Source organism: Ambystoma mexicanum, chromosome 14, assembly GCF_040938575.1.
Source record: "Ambystoma mexicanum isolate Mex_15411 chromosome 14, UKY_AmexF1_1, whole genome shotgun sequence".
NCBI classification, from domain to species: domain Eukaryota; kingdom Metazoa; phylum Chordata; class Amphibia; order Caudata; family Ambystomatidae; genus Ambystoma; species Ambystoma mexicanum.
In genome coordinates, this window is record NC_090940.1 from 382,475,747 (window position 1) to 382,495,357 (window position 19,611).

General features: G+C 47.1%; 1 protein-coding gene across 1 annotated transcript in view; it reads left to right on the top strand.

Moving 5' to 3' along the window:
- The window catches only part of SEC23A (SEC23 homolog A, COPII coat complex component), a 1,668,754-nt gene that overhangs the window by 628,677 nt on the left and 1,020,466 nt on the right, over positions 1 to 19,611 (top strand). The window contains exon 9 of the mRNA XM_069637506.1: positions 7,458 to 7,573. Coding sequence (XP_069493607.1) covers positions 7,458 to 7,573 — 116 coding nt within the window. The remainder of the gene's footprint in view (positions 1 to 7,457; positions 7,574 to 19,611) is intronic.

Sequence of the window (19,611 nt, forward strand, 5' to 3'; positions counted from 1 at the left end):
CATTTGCTTGGTGGCACTAAAGACAGTTTTACTGGTGGCTCTCATCTCTGCGTGCAGGGTTAGTGAGCTGCGGGCGTTATCTTCGTGCAAGCCCTTCTCCACGTTTCACAACAACAAGGTCATCTTGCACACTAACCCAAACATCTTGCCCAAGGTGGTCTCTCCATTTCATCTGAATCAAGTGATCTGCTTGCCGGTGTTCTTCCCGAACCCGCAGTCAGAGGCAGAGAGGGCCCTACATTCCTTGGACCTCAAGATGGTCCTCAGGTTTTATCTCTCTGACGAAATCCTTCAGGAAGTCTCAGGCATTGTTTGTGACTTTGGGGGGCCTCCTTCCCCTGCTCTCAGGCTTCCAAGCCTTCCATCGCCCGTTGGATGGTTCAGGCCATTTCAGAGGCGTACACAGCCATGGGCAAACCTGTTCCTTAGGGGATTCATGCCCATGCGGTCAGAGCCAAGGCTACGGCTGCCGCCTTTTAGAGACGTCCTTCTAGGGATGTCAACTGCATGGCGGCTACTTGGGCCACTCAATCGGCCTTCTGTAAGCACTACTCACTGGACACCAGCTCCAGGCGTGATGCAAAGTTTGGTCAGGCGTTTATGAGGCAGGTTATCTTAGCTCCAACCTATGTTCTTGTTCGGTGGAATCACCCACAAGGATGGAGGAAAGGGGATGGGACGTATGAGTAATTAAAGTTACTCACCATAGTGACTAGAGTACTTGTAGTCCATAGTCCCCTTTCCTCCGTACGTCCCACCTGCCTTCCCCTGCTGGTATGCCAAGGGCTAATATGTACTAAGAGTAGCTAGGTATCTAAGCGTTGGATGTGTTCAAAGCTGACTGAGGTGAGGTGCCGGAGGGCGGGCATCGGTGGTGACTTAACATGCCCCCGCCCTTCCCCTGTGTGCTATGCTAAAATTAAAGGGGAAGCTCAATTTCTTTGCTGCCAATGGTTCCGGTACCATCCCCATGCTGGGGGATGCCCATAAGGATGGAAGAAAGGGGACTATTAACTATGAATACTTTAGTCACTACGGTGACTAACTTTAATTTTTTCACTAGTTACTTATCAAAACAAATTATGTAAAAGTATATAAAATATTGATGTTGATTACATTATTAAAAGTGCAAGACCATCTATCGATTTAAAGGAATATACAAAGGGAGAAAAAGTAATGGGCGAAAACAATCGGTTTGAAAAATGGAGGAAACGTACTAAGTGGAGGTCAGGGGGTCTTCACCGAAAGCTAGGCCACAAGGGGGCTGTGCCACGAGCACGCAGCATCAGATCGAGAGAACCAGTAGATGGTGGTCAAAATATTCTACCTTTGCACTTCAAGGCAATTATGTACCCCAAAATTCCCCAGCAGAGGGTGGATTGAAAGAGCTCCAGTAAATTGGATAGCTCTAATGGGTCCACCTGATGTGGTGAAAATCAGAGTTGAAAAAATGACAGTAAAAAAATCTAAGAAAATTACTTCCTAATGGACCTTGTGGCTGCGGTGTTCGGGTACGAGCTCCATGACAACAGATACCTCTACTGGTAAGGCTGGTCTACTACAACCTGTTGTATGTCAGAATCAGGAGGCGGACAAGCAGGTATGATTTTCAAAAGCGTTATATCCTCTTTTGATTCAAAACACCCATTTCCCCAACTCTGTGATACTAATCCCCACTCTATACAAATGAAGGTAACATGGGGTGCTTATCAGTCTGTCAAGATGGTCAAACATAAATTAAGTCCTCTGTTCAGAAATCCTATTTTAACTTACTTTCTCTTCCTACTGCTCAAAAGAAAATATATAAAAACAAGAACTACTTTTGGGCCTTGCCCAAAGGAAAGAGATAGCTTCTGGCTTCCAACCACCACCCTTGTGTCTCTTTACCATTAGGCCCCTGCCTTTAACAGTCCAAAACATGTCATGTACGGCTGGAGTGATGTCCTGGGCTTCCAGCCGGGTCTCACTGGTTCAGCGTGATTTGGGTCTTGCATTCCTTCTCCCTCAGGGGAGACATTTATATTTCCCCAACCCCCTTCCCAAAGTCTGCGATTCTTTCAGTCACTTTCTCTCCCCTTTTGGGGCTCACTTTTGCTAGTTTTCCTGCTTTGGTCTCCTTGGGTCTTTCGCCCACATAGGCTTCTCTTTGTCTTATTTCCCCAATCATGGTCTTCTTGCGGTTTTCTGACCGCTCTGTGGCTTCTTGGCTGTTTCCACACAAAGGTGCTTCTCTCAGTTCCTCTTCCCACACTGGGAATTCTCAGCTTGTACCCCACCTCAGGGTTTCTCTCTAATCCTCCCCCAACTCTGGGGATTCTCTGTTCCTCCCACACACCAGGGCTTCTTTCGGTTTCCCTCCCCACTCTTGGTCTCTTCTCCTTCTTACACACCGGTTTATGGTGTTCTTTGCACCTCTTTGCTCTGGCACTTTTTCCCTTCTCACTCCCCTTCTCTGGGGCTTGCTTCCTCTTTCTCTGCTCCGGGTTCTTTTCCTTCTTTCTTCCGATCTGGGGCTCCTTCCTCTGGCCTTTCCACCTGCCTCCCATTCCTCAGAAGCCAACACGTACCTGCATCTGACGAGCAGTACTTCCTAGGAGGGCTATGTAGGCTGACTGCCTCTCGTCTCGCTGCAGAGCTGCTTAAGCGACTCCTCAACTGGACTCTGCGACAGTGTGCATCTCCTGGATCCCGCTGGCTCAGTTCGGAGCTTGTGGGCAGTTCCTCCTTCCAGGCTCTGCCTCTGCATGCTGTGGTACTCTGTTCTCACTCAGGCTGCCACAGTCGACCACTCCAGGTTCTCGTGTGCTTGGTCACATTGCATTCTACTAGCGCAGGCCTCCTCCATGTGCGCTGCAGCGTAATTAAAGTTCTCGATTGACATGACTTCACAAGGCTGTTTTTTCCCCTTGTTCTGCTGTTTTCCCGAGTGTAATGGGGTGTCCCACCACAAAGAACCACGCTGACTCCTTGAGTACAATTCAAGGGTGTTTATTGAAGACGTGTTATGGTCAAAGGCTGATATGCAAGGTTCTTTGGGGCCTAATGGGTCCAGCTCTTTCCTCTCTCGACTTCACTGGGCTTGGTTCCCATTTCCCTAGCCTAGACGTCCCTAGCGGGCTTTTACTAGCTCTACGATCGGTAACCCCTAGCTGTTTTTCTTCTCTTAACACTTCAGCTGTTTACCCTAAGATGATGGCTACCTGCCTCCTTAGGGATCTTCTAACCTTTCAGACCCTCTTTGCACCTGACCCTTTGCTATACTGTTCTTTTAAGTTGTTCTCCTCTCACCACAGCACTGTCCCTCCAATCTCTCACTCTGCCTTTCCACCTCCATCCTTTGATCTTACTTCCTTTCCCACTCCTATTCCAACTCCCACTTGTAACTCGAATTGTCCCTCTACCTGTTTTTTTTCCTTTTCCCTCCTTCCTCTCACTGTACTTCCCCACCTCTTGCTATTCCTCTCGTTATAATTTCTATCTCACTTGATGCCAATAGCTACTCCTACTCTCTTACTCACTGTTGCTCTTCGTGCTTTACCTCTACTACTGTTCATATTCCGCTACTACCACTACCTCTCTACTACCTTTACTTTAAGACACTCAGAGATATGGTGCCCTGCACACCCTCCTTTAGTTATTACAGAACTCAGGGATATGGTGCCCTGCTTATCCCTCTGCTACCGATTATCACTCTACCACTTATATTCTCTACTCACACCACCTACTACCTTTACTCCTGACTACTACTACCACCTCTGCTGCTCCTACTCTACCTCTACTACCAACACTATCCCCTCTCACCCACACACCCCACAGCCCCCCCCCCTCCTTAACAATAGCCTCTGCACTCCTTCTGCTCTTGCCTCCTCTGGTCTGTTGCACGTCTCACACGACCTCCTGTCATCACCCAACTAACCTGCACACTCAAACACATCTCCTTAAATAACCCACACCCTCCCAGTATTGGCTACTTACCCTGTCCAATCACTTACCTGGCTCCAGGAGTGGGGCAAGGGGTGGCCATGGGAGGGCTTATAAGGACTTGTAAGCCCCACCCCTTTTTCCAACAAAAACCCTGCTGGGCTCCCTGAATGCTGGACTACTGAAGGCCTGTAGGGCCTTTTTAAAATAATACTCATGATATCCCTGTGGTTATAGTGGTTCAAGGCCTTCTTGGGGCCTATTAAAATTCCCTGGCTCCTTCACCGCAGGTAAGGTGGGGTGCCGAGGGGGCCTGCCTACACTCAGGCACCCATGGGAAATTTGGGTGCTCCTCCCCACTCTCTTGACAGGGCCTGTTCGGCAGCCCTGTCACACTAGATAGGATGAAATTAAGTTTGGGTCAGAAGCCGAGCCAGCCATTGTTGGATTTCTCACACATCTTAGTTGCTGCATACCGCATACAGGTGTTAGTCTCTGAGGAAAAGGATGGTGAAAATCTCTCTATGAGGTTTCCCTGCCCCTAAGGAGGAGTCCCCTCCAGAGGGCTCCTGCTTACCCTGTGCCATAGAGGGTAGTGCAGCAGACTCACCTGCCTAGTCCTAAAGGAGGTAGCTTCCCCTTGTAGAGAGGTGACAAACTCCCTGGATTTGTCACAAACCTTTACATGCTGAAAATCTTCAGGCAGTCCAAAAGGCTTACTATGATTGGACCAGGGCTTCATGAGATTGGACAATTCTGCTGCTTGGTGCTGGTATAACCCAACTTGAGAAAATTGCAAAATCCCATAGAGAAAGCCAGCAGGACCATGTGGTTGATGTGACGGCCTTAAGTTAAAAAATCGTGTAAAAAAAAGACTGATTTAGAAAGACTGCTCTGTGACCACACAGAGCGGTCTTTCTTGCCCCGTCTCTCACGAGTGCGCGCACAGGGGCTGAAAGGCAGACCAGGACCTGCAACCGCCGCCAGGGGAGAACGGGTAAGTGTTTGTGTGTGTGTGCGTTTTTGTTTATGGGCAGTCTTGGGTGGCGAGGGAGGCGGCGGGGGCTAAGGGAAGGGTGTTCGGTGGGTAAACCCCCCTCGATTTAGATCCTGCAAGACAGGGTGGCGTTCGGGGGCGAAGCAATACTGTTTTGCTTTTTATTGGCTGCCTAAAATTGGCAGAAATAAATTGGTCTTTTTGTTAAGCGCCATACAAAGATCACAAAAATGACATAGAACCAATGTTTTTTTGGCTAAAGATGGTGATCACTGTTTGAAGAAAATAAGTGCAGCAGCTGGACTGGTTGACTGGGGAGCACTTGCAAACTGGAACCGGCAAAGCATGGGTAGCTGGGCCTATGTCACCTGGCATGCTTCTGACAAACATGCTGTGGGTAGTGTCCAGTCAGTCTGCTGCTAAATCCTGCACAACTGTGTGGTGGTTGTTGCAAAGAGAGCTGCACAGATCCTCTAAAATATTGTACCAGAGATAACCGTAGGGGAGATTTCTTGGAATATTGCACATTTGTAGCAAGGAGAAAGCAAGTAAAGAACTATCATCTTCTCAGGTGTATATTAGTAAAAGCTTCTCAAGGAGATATCTGTTGAGGGTTTAGCAGGGGTGATTGCAGAGCATGGCACAAGAGGTGCAGTCCTTTGAGGTTCTGCTTGTTTTCCTGGCAGGAAATGCTACAAAATTTGAAACTCTGCTTCCAGACGCTGTCGTTTCTTCAGAAAATGTTTGCCACAATGGAGATTCCAGAATTGAAATTGGAGGCTTTTGACAGTTTTAGGAAAACTGCTGATGCAAGGTTCTTGGGTTTCCATTTGTTATTCCCCCTTAGATTTTTGTCATGGTCCAGCAGTCTTTACTGGCTGACAAAGTGGGCTCAAGACAATAATGGGAATGTTGTGGTTTTACAAGATCCCAAAGTTCCCTAATGCAAAAGGAAGCATGAAATGGCACTTTAAACCTGTATAAGACATAGTGCTTCTTTTCTCTATCTTAAATAAGGCCTCCATGCAGTCTCGTGCAGATTTGGAAAAGGATGGCAAACTTACTAATTCCTGCCTCATTGTGGTACCTTGCCAAATTCAGGGCTCTCCGTCAAGGTAAGCGTCCTGTTTTTGCAGACCTTGAGACTGCAAAGTCTTTTCTGTGGGAGGTAATCGAACTCTAGAAGAGGCGAAACAATAGGTGAATACCTCAGGCTAATAGGGGTGATCTTCCTGTTTTGCTGTCCAGAAGCTGTGGGAATCTTAGAACTTGCTGTTATAAATGTTACATATGGTTACACTTTGTCTGATTGCTTAAGCAAAAAGGGGTATGGTAGCATTTGGGCCAAGCTTTGTTTCGTTATTGAGTTTAGAGATTATAAGATGTTATATACTTCCCTTTGCAATATACTGCTCCCCTCTCTTGGTGTACACCTTTCTCTTTTCATTTTCTTTGTACTCTAGTCTAAATGTACTCTTATCTCTCTCCCCTTCTTCCTCTTTTATGCCCTTTGCTTCCCTTTGTTTTTTTCTCTTTTCCTTTATATCTTTTTGCATCTTCCTCCCAGTTAGGTATTGAAGTGTGGACATACTGTTTTCATTGTGTTTTTAGTTGCATGGTGGGGGTGCCATATGACAGATTTCATCTTTGTAAAAGGTTTGATTAGTTTTTAGCGCTTTACTAACATTTGTTTCTGTGATTGATGTTCAACTGCTAATGAAATAGATTGTTTTTCAAACTGATTTAGCTGCAGTAATATTCCTATTGCAAGATATCGATCCACACGTTATAATGCACCCGTTTCAGACCACACATGCTTGTAGTTGGGTGAAAGCTTCCTGTAGCTAGGTAACTAGATTTTCAATGTATATTGTTCAGAGATTACTCCATAAATTAGCAAAGGCTGCCTCAGATTGGTTGAAGTCCACCCTTGCTCAGAGCCAGCCACTTCCTGGTATGTATGCATGCGATTCTAGCTGGCAAGCAATGGAGCACTGTACTAGGGAAAACACCCTGCCACAAAAACATAATGTTTTAAACAACTTGTTAATGATAAAAATATATATTTTAATTTGAACCTCACTTTCTGATTGGCCTCAGAATAAAATAACTATTTTATATTCCTGTTACTCAACACTACCAAATTATATAGTTTCAACACTGCTTCAAAATCGTTTTCCTCTTTGACACCAAATACATATCTTTTTGTCATTCTAACCAAACTAAACCATGTAATATAAACACGTCAGGTTCATGTTAATTACTAGCCTTTTACGCCTTCCAGTATGGAATTGTACAGACAATACCGTCCATTGTTTTCTGTCCGAGCCCCTCTCTCCTGTCTACTTTGTCCCTCCCACACCTTTCTTCCTCAGTCTCCTAACATGTGAACTACTGTACTGAATTCAGTACCAGAGTCAAAGTCTTGTTTAAAGTTAAGTTACTTTGGTACTATTGTATGAATATTTTTTGTTTTTATAGGATAATCAAAGAACACATATAAGTTAACTTTGACCATTTGTTTTCTTCTTCTATTTAGCATTTTGAAGCTCTTGCTAATCGAGCAGCTACAACAGGCCATGTTATTGACATCTATGCATGTGCCTTAGATCAGACTGGACTTCTGGAGATGAAATGCTGTCCAAACTTTACTGGGTAATGTTTTGAATTGGTTTCCTTACATATTATTTTATACTTCTGTTTAATATTGATATGATATAAGTAATTTATAACGCACCTGTACACAAGTGTTTATAGGCGCAACAAAATAACCAAGGGAAGACAAAAGGGGACAAAACAACGATCATACTAGGCCGTGTGTCAATCAGATTGCGCAAGTGCGGAGGGAGGGGGGGAAGTGCCAGGGGGAGAGGAGGAGGGGAGAGTGCAAATGAATTCATAAGTGCTGCCTGGGAGGTGGCTCATAAGTGCAGGTAGTCGGGGACTGAAGGGTTGCAGATATAGTTCCTAAGCGGTTGGGACGCCGGAGGCAGCGCAGCGGCAACTGGTTGTGCAGGAGCCTGGTCCCGTAGGTTCAGTGGGTGGCCAGGTAACCAGAAACCGCAGCAGACAGGGACATCAGCAAGAGAGAGGGAGAGAGAAAGCGGAAGCAAAAAGTAAGGTCTAGAGTTGTTTCCTGAACCTTAGGTGGTCCTACTCAAGTTTGAGAGAGTCAGTGAGGCTGTTCAAGAGGGAGACCCGAGCTGAAGACAGAGATCCACCCTGACTCTCTGCCTGTAGAAGAGTTTGACCCTCAGAGAGTTGGAGGTGTATGAGCGGAGGGCTCGAGAAGGAAGATGCTTAGGAAGAGAAAGTTGGATGTAGTGTGGTCCCCAGCCCCAGAAAGCCGCGTGGACGATGCAGAGGGTCTTGAACTTGGTCCTTGCAGCCACAGGGAGCTAGTGGGTAGATTACAGGTCTGGAGAGATATGATCCCTGGGCTTGAGGCCAAGGACAAGTCTTGCAGTCCTGTTCTGGATTTGTACTTGAGGGCGAAGAGTAGAGGCAGGCAGACTTAGAAAGAGGTTTTTACAGTCCAGCCTAGAGAGGACCAGGGCTCTGGAGACTGAGCTTCTTGGAGAAAGTGAGAAAAGAAAGAATACTTTGAATGGATTGTGTCCTCCCATGTATTCCTCATCTTTGATATCCGTATCAGCTTTGCTGCTTCGGAAAAAATAAATTCCACACCAGAGGCCGCTGTGCTCGAAGTTGTGGCGTCGATGTCCGTCAAGGGCTGCCGTAGTGCATCAACATCATCCATGGTATAAACATCTCGAGCCGCGCCCGTTGGCTTCAGTTCCGTTTTTTCCGAAAGCTTTCTCTTCGAGTGTGTGAATGGTGCTTCAGTCTTTGTTAAAGATGTCATCATCTTCTAATCCGTCGACCCCAAAAACTGGCTTTAAAAAATGCCATGATTGTGGGAAGAAAATGTCCATCACTGATCCCCATCGTGTCTGCCTGTGGTGCCTGTGGTGCCTGGGTCCGACCATCGGACCGATGACTGCGGGTCCTGTCAGGCCATGACAGGAAAAGCTTCCAAGGAACGATGAGGTAAATTGGCTTTGAGGAGGGAAACTTCGAAGGTTTCTTCGAAGAGGAATAAAGACTCCAGAGAGTCTAGAGATTCGTCCCGGCGTAAGTCGAAGAAGTCCTGATCGAGAATTTGGTCGCGGAAATCTTAGTCTTCTTTGAAGAAGGCGAGGAAAAGACGTCACTGATCTCCTCCTTCTCCTTCTCCTGACTCTACAAGGGTGATCACTTGTCCAGCTAAACATGATTCCTCAAGAAAATGGGAGGCTTTCAGAACCTCAATGATGCAAATCTTCGAGAATGCAGCCCGACCCCCTCGAAGAAGTCGTGCAAAGTCCATGCCCTAGCTCATCCTTCGGATGACAGAGGAAGGTCAGAGACTACTAAATGCTCTAAATCCAGCAAAAGATCATTGAGGGTACCTGCCAGAGAACCTTCTCTGGTACCTCACAAGAAGAGCAAGTCGACAGGCCTATTGGTGCATAAATCGAGGGTTACGCCGGACAAAATGGCGTCCTGTTCCAAACCTTCTTTGACACCAGTGTCAAAGGTTTCGTCAACATCGTTCTCGACGACTCCGTTGCCTAAGACTCCTTCGACGACTATGTCGAAGCCAGCGTCGACAACATCGTCGCCATCGACGCCTCTGTCGACCCCATTACCAAAACCACATTCACGGTCTCAACCCATGGGTAAAGTTCATACCCATTTAACAAGGAAAGACTTTCCAGTCTATGACTTCTATTTATGAGGAGGAGCTATCCTGTGAGAAAGATTCTTCCCCATTTGGGGTGAAATATGGGACAAAAGACGTTCGGAGGAACTGTTCGACCCAGAATCAAAGATGTCTGATCTTTGACTGTTTACAGACAGCTATTGGCATTGACACTTCACCTGAATTGGAGTTTAACCAACCTGATCCAACAGATCATGCTGATTCAGCATACAGGAATATTATGAATAGGGTTATGGAGTTCATGGGCTGGAGCAGGAACTATTCTACCTACGAACAAGATGACATGAAAGATATTCTGAGCCATGGCCCTCAAAGGGATCCAGTGCTACCTTTCCATACAGCCCTTCAAAGGAAGGTTATGTCCAACTAGGAAACCCCAGAATCAGGACCAGCAGTAAATAATAATTTTGCCAGAAATTATAGCCCTTCATCCACTGATCCAGACTATTTAACTAAGCACCCTACACCTGAAAGCTTAGTGGTCCAGGCTGCTACGGCCACGAGACAGTCTGTGTATCCCTCTATTACCCGGGATCCCTCCATACACTTACAGCTTCTTTTGTTTTTAATAGTAATATCTGAGTCATGATTTCTCCTAACATTCCAATAATAACTTTTGACATATTTGTTAGAGGTCCTGTTATAGAGATTGATTATATTTATACAGTCACTTTTGTGTTATATATTTTGTTAACCAAAATGTCTTCAGTGTATGAAAAATAGGTTTTATGGGCGATAGTGAGATTTACAATAATCCATATTATGAGACCACCTGTTGGGTGACTCCATTTTTTCTTTTTGCTGGACCATGTAATATGATAAACCCTTATTTATGGATGAACTCGAATGCCCAAGTCTCCTGTAGACTTATAATATTGTATGTAAATATTAAATGGATGCAGTCCTCATCATCCAACTTATTCTTTGGGCATGCCATCTTCCATTTTAATGCTTTAAGATTATACTTCAACCTACTCTATGCATTCCCGCTGATCCATGTCATTCCGCTGGTTCTCAGGATACTGCGTCTGTTCATGTCCACAATGATTTCAATCGCTCTGACTGGGCCTGGAGAATGTTGTATTCTGAGTTGCTGGACATGGCCCTCCCTGGTGTTGGATCTCTGATTGCACTCGGAGGGGAGGGCTTGGGGTGTGGTGTCCTGCACCCGAACCTCCGCATCATGAACCTTCATGCCTGGCTGCTGAAAGACTGAGGCATAGGGAGTGGGATTTTCGAGAGGGTGTTCTAGACGTGCTCCTATATGCTAGACCCACCACCAAATCTATTTATGCCTGTAGGTGGCAGCCGTTTTTTCTGCACAGTGCCGGGAGAGGGATCTGAACACTTTTACTTAACCCATTTCCTCCATGTTGGATTTTCTTCTGTCTTTGGCCTGGACGGGCTTACAGATTGTTACAGTGAAGGGGTATCTTGTGGGCTGTTGAGGACGAATGGATCAGTATGAAAACCAGAGCATACCTGTTGACCACACACCCAGTAATGCCTCATTTATATACCTTGCTGAAAATTCACAAACGTCTTGACAACCCACCAGGGAGGCCCATAGTGGCTGCGACACAAAGTCATTTGCAACCTCTCAGGACCTATGTCGACTTCTTCCTGCAACCCATTATTCAAGCAACACCTACATATGTGAAGGACACCACCCATTTTCTCAGAATATTGGATGTAATCACATTATCAACAGATGATATACTATACACAATGGATGTTGTCAGCCTATACACTAGCATCCCTCACAACCTTGAACAAGAAGCAGTTGAGGCCTTATTACTGCAAACAGGGGCAATTGGAGCCAATACAAAATTTCTTATATCCTTCTGGACTTCATTTCCAAACATTCTTGCTTTAAGTATGACGGCAAATACTACTCACAAATATCAGGAACAGCCATGGGTGCCATGATGGCACCAGCATATGCTAATTGTTTTATGTACCAGTTTGAAACTACGCATGTGGTCAATAACCCAAGATGGAAACCCCATCTCAAAACATGGGTCCGGTACATAGACGATATTTTCGGAATATGGACAGGGAATAGGAATGAACTCCAAGAGTTTCTTGTGTTTCTCATTGGGATTGACAACCGCATCCAATTTACACTTGAGATAGGGGATCCTAATATACACTATCTGGATGTCCAAACAATCACTGACAACAAGATGAATACCACTCTTTACACCAAACAAACAGATCGTAACAACCTCTTGCATCGCACAAGTTTTCATCCTCCCAACACTCTACGCAATTTACCATACGGGCAAATGTTGCGAATAAAAAGGATTGTCAGTGACCCAGAGGACTGTGAAATACAGCGTCAGAAGTTATAAGAGAAATTACAACTGAGGGGCTATCCAGAAATAGATCTTACCACAGCTCGAGCCAAAACGGACATACAAGAACGGGAACAACTGCTCATAAAGAAAACCGAACGTGCCAGCTCTGAACTTTTGTTCATAACCAAATTCTCCATCCAAAGCAGACAGATCAAAACCATTATCCAAAACAGATGGAATATACTACCAGTGATGAAAGAACTAAAGAATTATTTCCAGTTCCCCCAGTATTCGCATACCAGAAAAGCAGTAATCTACGCAACATGCTTGTGAATACCGGGGGCAAGACACCTCCAATCAAACCAGACAAATATCCCAGAACATACCCATGAATGAGCTGCGGGAATTGCAATAACATGAGTAAAGGCAACATAGTTACGCACCCACAAACAGGAGAGAAAATAAAATTGAAGCAGCACGCCACATGCCTATCAGAAAAAGTCATTTATGCGATCAAATGCCCCTGTGGGAAGTACTATGTAGGAGAGACATCGCGCAAAGTCCGCATTGGGATGAATGAGCATAAATCTAATATCAGAAATATGAACAGAACTTCGGCAGTCGCAAGACATTTTAATGACAATGGACATTCAATCACACAACTTAGAATCTTTATATTGGAAGTGATACTCACCAAAGGTCTTAATCGCGACAATAAGAAATGGCGAGCACAGAAAGAATTCTGGATTGAAAGACTTGACTCGCTGTCGCAGAATGGAATGAACGAAGAATTAGACCTTAGCTGTTCATAGCTACAGTTACGGTACTGACAATGTCTATCCGGGATTTTTTATATATCATGGGGAATTATTGTGAAGACCACAAGACTTAATTGGTGTCAGACATGGGCACCGCCATGGTCACATTTGTTGATTTTTCTGTTCAATTGGTAATTAGTGGTAGTTATAACCGTAGACTAAATTCTTTATATGCACTGACCAATTTTCACTGGACACATGGTTCAATGTTGGAATGTCAAAAAGGCAATAATGTATTTGAGGTTGCCACATGTAGGTCTATATTTTTTCTATTTGAGATAGACTGAAGAATGTGGGCACACCTTGATATATGTCCACCACCGTTCCCAAGTACATATGTAGTAGACATAATTATCTTCCATAGAGGGAGAGGTTACATTTTCCTTATCACCATTCTTATACTCTCTACTTATCCCTTCTCCCCCTTTTCAACTATCTCTTGAGAGTCACTCCATGAGCACTCCGTTACGAACCATCCGTGACTTTTTCACAGTTAGTCGAACAACACAGATACCTCACACACCGTCTAATGGATCTCTCTGTGACACGGGCTATTGACACACTCAGATCCAACTCCAGTTTCAGTTTATTACACACGTTAGCGTATCAGGTTTTTTTTTTTTTTTTTTTTTTTAAACTCTTTTTTATTAGTGGTCACATATAGGCTGTTACACCACAGCACATCTGTTTAACTGTTACATCAGGAGTAAAATATCCGTTACATTTCAAATAGCAATATTATGACGACAAGTCAGCATCAGTAATCATATTACATAGGTAGACTCTGAACGGGCCCCAAATGTCCTTGGGTCTGCATGCCGAGGGTCGGGTTAAAACAAACTGTTCCTCTGACTCGTTGACATGTGTCAATTCTTGTAGAAATTGGTTCAGGGTGGGCGGGAGAGAACTTTTCCATTTCTGTAAAATACATTTTTTGGCAATAGCGCATGAAATGTTAAATAATCTTCTAATTTTCTCTGATTGCTTGCCAATGTCCCCAAACAAGTACTTCTGAGGAGTCAAATCGGGGGGCACCTCAGTGATTTATTCCAGCAGCTCAGCCACCGCCCTCCAGAATCCCCTCATTGCCGGCCAGTCCCAATACATGTGAAAGGATCCAGCCTGAGGAGCATTACATTTAGGACAGGCGTCGGAGGCATCCAGTGCAAACCGTGCGATTTTGGCCGGTGTATAATGTAGCCTGTTCAGGATTTTAAATTGGATCACCCTTAGGCCAGCATTAAGCGAGACCTTCTTGGATAACGCACAATAGCTGGCCCATTTCTTTTCTTCCATGGTCTCCTGTAAATCCGCTTCCCACTGCTCCTTTATCTGATTTAATGTGGGGGTATGAGCTTGAACAGCCGTGTATAACCTAGAAATCCCCAGGCCATTTTTAGATGTTACTAACTGCACACATGGATGGGGTGGGGGTTCATCCGGGAAGAGAGGCCACCTCTTCTGGAATGCAGACCTTGTACGGTAATATTGCAATGTTTTCAGGGGTCCACCCCCCAGTGCCCTCAGCAAGAGACCCCGGTCCACAAAAACACCATTAACAAACATGTCTCCCAGCTTCTTTTCCCCGTTAGGCTCCCAGGACTCCTGTATGTTAGCATCATGCGTGGGGGGTATGCCCGGGAAGTCCCAAAGCGGTACCTCTGGATTGTAGGGGACCTCCACTCCCAGCCTCTTGAATATAGCCATCCATGCCCTGACTGTACAGCTAACCGGATTATATGCACATGTGTCTTTATACTTTGGATCGAAAATAACTGATTGTATATTTGTGGGATGTGTGGTATGTTCCTCTATCCATGCATGGGGTGTACTGTTCTCGTCATTATACCAATATTTCGCAAATTGGGCTTGCGAGACGTAATAATAAAGCTCAAAATCGGGGGCCGCTATCCCTCCAGAGGAATAGGGCTCTGTCATTTTCTCCCAGCTAATCCTAGCAGTCTTCCCGTTCCAGAGAAATGATACCACCATGGATCTGAGCTTGGAGAAGAAGGCCCTGCCCGGCCATATAGGAATATTGACAAATAAGTATTAAAGTTTAGGGAGGACCACCATTTTAAGAATGGCAACACGGCCGGCTAAGGAAATTGGGAGCTGCCCCCAAATCTGAAGCTTGGAGCCTAATGCCTGTAGGGAGCCCTCATGGTTATCTGCATAGAGTGTGAGCTTGTCCCTGGAGACCAGTATTCCCAGGTATCTAATATGGTCTGCGGACCACTTGAGTCCCCCTGTGTCTGTAGGGCATCGGGTGGCGGGTGTTAGAGGGAAGATTTCGGATTTGGACATATTTATAGTATACCCGGAATAATCTGCGAACCTCTGGATCTCTGTCATGATGGGTGCTATATTTACCTCAGGCTCCCTGACATATAGCAATGTGTCATCCGCGTAAAGCGAAATTAGTTGGGTGGAACGCTTCATTGTGATCCCTTTGTCTGAGTGTCTAAGACGGACAGCAGCCGCCATAGGTTCAATGGTCAGTGCGAATAGTAGGGGCGAAAAAGGGCACCCCTGTCTGGTTCCCCTCTCCAGGAGAAACATCTTGGAAATGGCTTTATTGGTCAGGACACGGGCTCCAGGTTCCGTATATAGGAGTTTTACGTATCGTATAAAGGTGGGGCCCACCCCAGACGCCTCAAGCACTGAAAGGAGATAGACCCACGATACCGAGTCAAACGCTTTTTCAGCGTCAAGGGATATGGCCACTGCGCTCCTCGCGGGGTCGATATGTGCCATAATACCAAAGAGTCGTCTGAGGTTCAGGGCTGTAGATCGAGTAGGGACAAACCCATTCTGATCGGGATGGACTAGGATTGGGACTGCTGGCAGAAGGCGATTCGCCAGGACCTTTGCAAAGATTTTAGCGTCCGTGTTGATGAGTGACAAGGGCCTGTAGGACGAAACGTCCTGTGGTGGTCGCCTGGGCTTGTGGAGTACCACTATTATGGCCTCTCTCATAGTTGAGGGCAATATGCCGGATTCGAGCGCCTCCTCCCACACTTGTAAAAGTATCGGCACAAGTTCCTCACGGAACTCCTTGTAAAATTCAGCGCCCAACCCGTCCGACCCCGGTGCCCTGCCTGTTGACAGATCCTTGATTGCTTCCCCAATCTCTTCCATCGTTACCGGCTGATCCATCGCCAGTCGCACCTCGTCAGGGAGCCTAGGGAGGGAAAGGGCTTCAAGATAGGTCTTGATTTCTGCGGATGTTTTCTTATCTTGGTTAGAGTATAGCCTCTTATAGAATTCCATAAATTCCCCGTTAATGTCCTTAACCCCCAGGAGAACCCTCCCCTGTTGCGTGCGTATGCTTGTGATCTGTGTGGGTTGTTTATCGTGTTTAATTAGGTTGGAGAGCGCCCTGCCAGCCTTGTTGCCCTCCCCGTACCTGCGCGCCCCCATCGGGGCCGCCACATATCGGACCTCCCTCAGTGCAAGCTTGTCAAATTCCTGGAGATGTGTGTGTATGTCAGCTAGTACTTTCTTGTCCTGCGTATTTGAATATGTTTTCTCAAGTGCATCTAACTTCCCTTCAACAGACGACAGTTCGGTCCTCACAGCCTTTAACATACCCGTAGTTCTAGACATCAACAGACCCCTCATCCAGACCTTGAATGATTCCCACACTGTCGAGAGTCTGTCGACCGATCCGATATTATTGGACAGAAACTCCGAAATTTCAACATGGAGTGATTCCACTACCCCGGGGTCACATAACATTCCACCAGACATCCTCCATCTCCTGAAGGGACTTGCGGTATTCCGGAATAATAGTTCCAACAATACTGGGGAGTGATCTGAGAGGGTGCGGGGCAGGATTTCACATCGCTCAACCGAGGGCGTCATGGGCATGGAGACCAACCAGTAATCAATCCTGGACTCGGAATCATGTATCGAGTAATAAAACGTGTATCTTCTACTGCCCGGGTGGACCTCCCTCCATGCGTCAACCAGTGAGAGCTGTGCAATGACATGTCTAAGGTTCAGTGCTGTCCTGCTTGGGGGTCTCATCACCGTAGAGGATCTATCAAGAACCGGATCTATGGCCAAGTTGAAGTCCCCCTCCCGCCCACAAGACACCCGAAACATCCAGTGATATAGCCATCTGATATATATCCAGGTAGAAGGCCGGGTCATCGATGTTGGGGCCGTATGTATTGACCAGGAGAAGCTGTTGGTTAGCCACCTCCCCCCAGACCATGACAAATCTCCCCTGGGGATCGACCTTGTGACCTCCAACCCGGAACCCAAGGCCTGGGTGAATAAGGGTGAGAACCCCTCTGGACTGAGTCGAGTAGTCCGTGTGGAACCTCAGTGGACCCCACCCGGGCAGGATGTGAGAATTACCCGTCCCCACTGCATGGGTCTCCTGCAACATCAGTATTTGTGGATTATGCCTGGAGACGTAGTTGGATATCTTCCTAACCTTAACTGGATTTTTCAACCCCCTCACATTCCACGTCAGTAGTTTAACCTGTAGCCCACCACCGGGGACCCGCGATGGAACATTAGCCATTTTCAAATCTGACGAGTTCACAGTATTCGTGCCATACAGTCAGTGCCATCCCAAACGTGACCAAAACTTTATTTTTCAACCAACAGGCCATCCCATTCCACCCTCCCTTTAGAGGTAGCTCCGGAAGGCAGCCAAGATCCTCAACAAAATGCCACCATAAGTCCATCCAACAACTGAACGTAACTTCCCCTTCCCCCTGTCCCACCCGCCCCCCCTCATCATCACCCCCAACTTGACGATGTAGCCCATCCAACTTATGGAACATTCCACGGGTGGCCATGTTGCCTCACATGGCCGCCGATCAGGTCCAACAACTCCACCAACCAAAGGGCCTGGTGTACTTTAATCAGTTACTCATTTGGGCCCCGGGCCCAAGCAGGGTCGACACACAAGTGTTTCTCATTCCACGGGTCTGGGCCTGTTGTTTTGTGCTGGTCTGCCCCCTCTAGGAGGAAGGGGTATGGAAGTTTCAATATAATGCATGGCCTCCGCTGGGGACTTGAAGAAATGGACCCTGCCCGCATGTTGAAGCCTCATTTTTGCCGGGAACATTAAAGCGTATGGAATCTGGCGCTCTCTTAGGAGCTTCTTAACTGGCTCATAGGACCTTCTGCTCGCTCGAACTCCAGAGGAGAAATCAGGATAAAAATGTATGCGACTTTCCTCATAGTGAAGGGTGCCCGCCTCTCTCGCTTTTCGTAGGATTGTGTCCCTGTCCCTATAGTTGAGGAGCCGAGCAATTATGGTGCGTGGTGGCGCGCCTGGTTTAGGTGCAGGGGCCAGCGTACGGTGTGCTCGTTACACTAGAAATCGTTCAGAGAAAGCATCCGGTCGGAACAGGGTTTTAAGCAGTGTCTCGACATTAGTCTCCATTTGGCCCTTTCCAAATGATTCCGCTACGCCCACGACACGAATGTTATTGCGCCTGGAGCGTGATTCTAGGTCCTCGCACTTGTTCTGTAGCTTCGTCATGCTTTCCTTAATTTGGATGATATCACGGCTGTGCTGCGAGATAGTGTCTTCATTAGTGCTGATGCGGATTTCAGTTTCGGTTATGCGTAGGCTGTCCTTCTCCACTATAGCCTTTAAGGAGCCGATGGTAGAGACTATATCATCCAATTTTGTGTTTATTGAGCGAAACCCATTTTGGACTATAGCTGTTAGGTTGTTCAAATTGTCACTGGATTCAGCAGCAGGGTTCTCGGTGTCGGTCGTGTGGGCGTCGGCCGACGCGGCCTGACCCCCCGTGTAGGCATCCATGGGGCCCTTCCTCAGCTTCCCCGGAGTCTTGGAGCCCTTTGCCGGCCTCTGTGGTTCCCCCATGATGAATGGTGTCCCCGGTGGTGCAGTATACTGTATCCCAAATATTCTACCGTTTCCAGTAGGGGTCCGCGCCACTGCCAGATTCCAGGCCTACACCCTGTCTGGTCACCCGCCCACTCGGGGACTGGAGCCTCCCGCCTCAACAAGGGTGATTGTGGGTCCGATTTAGCTGCTACCCCGGCCGACCATGTGGCATCCTGCGGGGGCTCCCTCTCCGCCCAGCCTCGTCTCCTTACCGGTCGTCCGCGTGGGTATCACCACCGCAGAGTTCCTCAGGCCGCGTACTGCGATTTGCACTGGATGCTTCGCCCTGCACCGCACTGTAGGGTTCGTAAGGAGTTCCCGGGGGCTTAGCAACTGCAGCAACCACTACCGGAGCTGGGTCGGGCCTTGGGCAGGTACGGGCCAGAGAGTCGTCCATGCCACGGCAGCCCAGGCACCGTAACGTGTCACCCGAAGAGTGTCAGGGCAGAGCCGGGACCAAGCTCCTCCCCTTTTGGGCCCATCCATTTCAGCCGCGCCGTGGCTCTGTAGTAGACTGCTCTGGAGCTCGCCTCCGGATTCCTGTCCCTCCGTGTACCGGTCAATCTAAATTGTGCCGTATCTCTGGCGTCCCCGGACCCTGAGCCTCAGGATTTCGTCTGGTCACCCACGGGCGGCCGGGCCAGCCCCCCAGATCGTCTGAGCCGAAACAGGCAGCGCTGGATGGATAAACTAGCTCAGGATTTCTCGGTGGAGCGGGAGCTCTTAGATCAGGTGGCCATTTCCAACGTGTGCAACAGTGCCCCCGTATCAGTTTTTCAACTAAATATCTCAGCTAGGTGTGGCAGCTGGACCAGTTACGGTTACCCGTGATCATGTGTTTTTCTGATTTCTTTGAGATAAGGTGGTTTGCCTGGAGCTATCCCTATTCCATCTCTTCGTCCCCATTCACTTTAATTTTCATACCT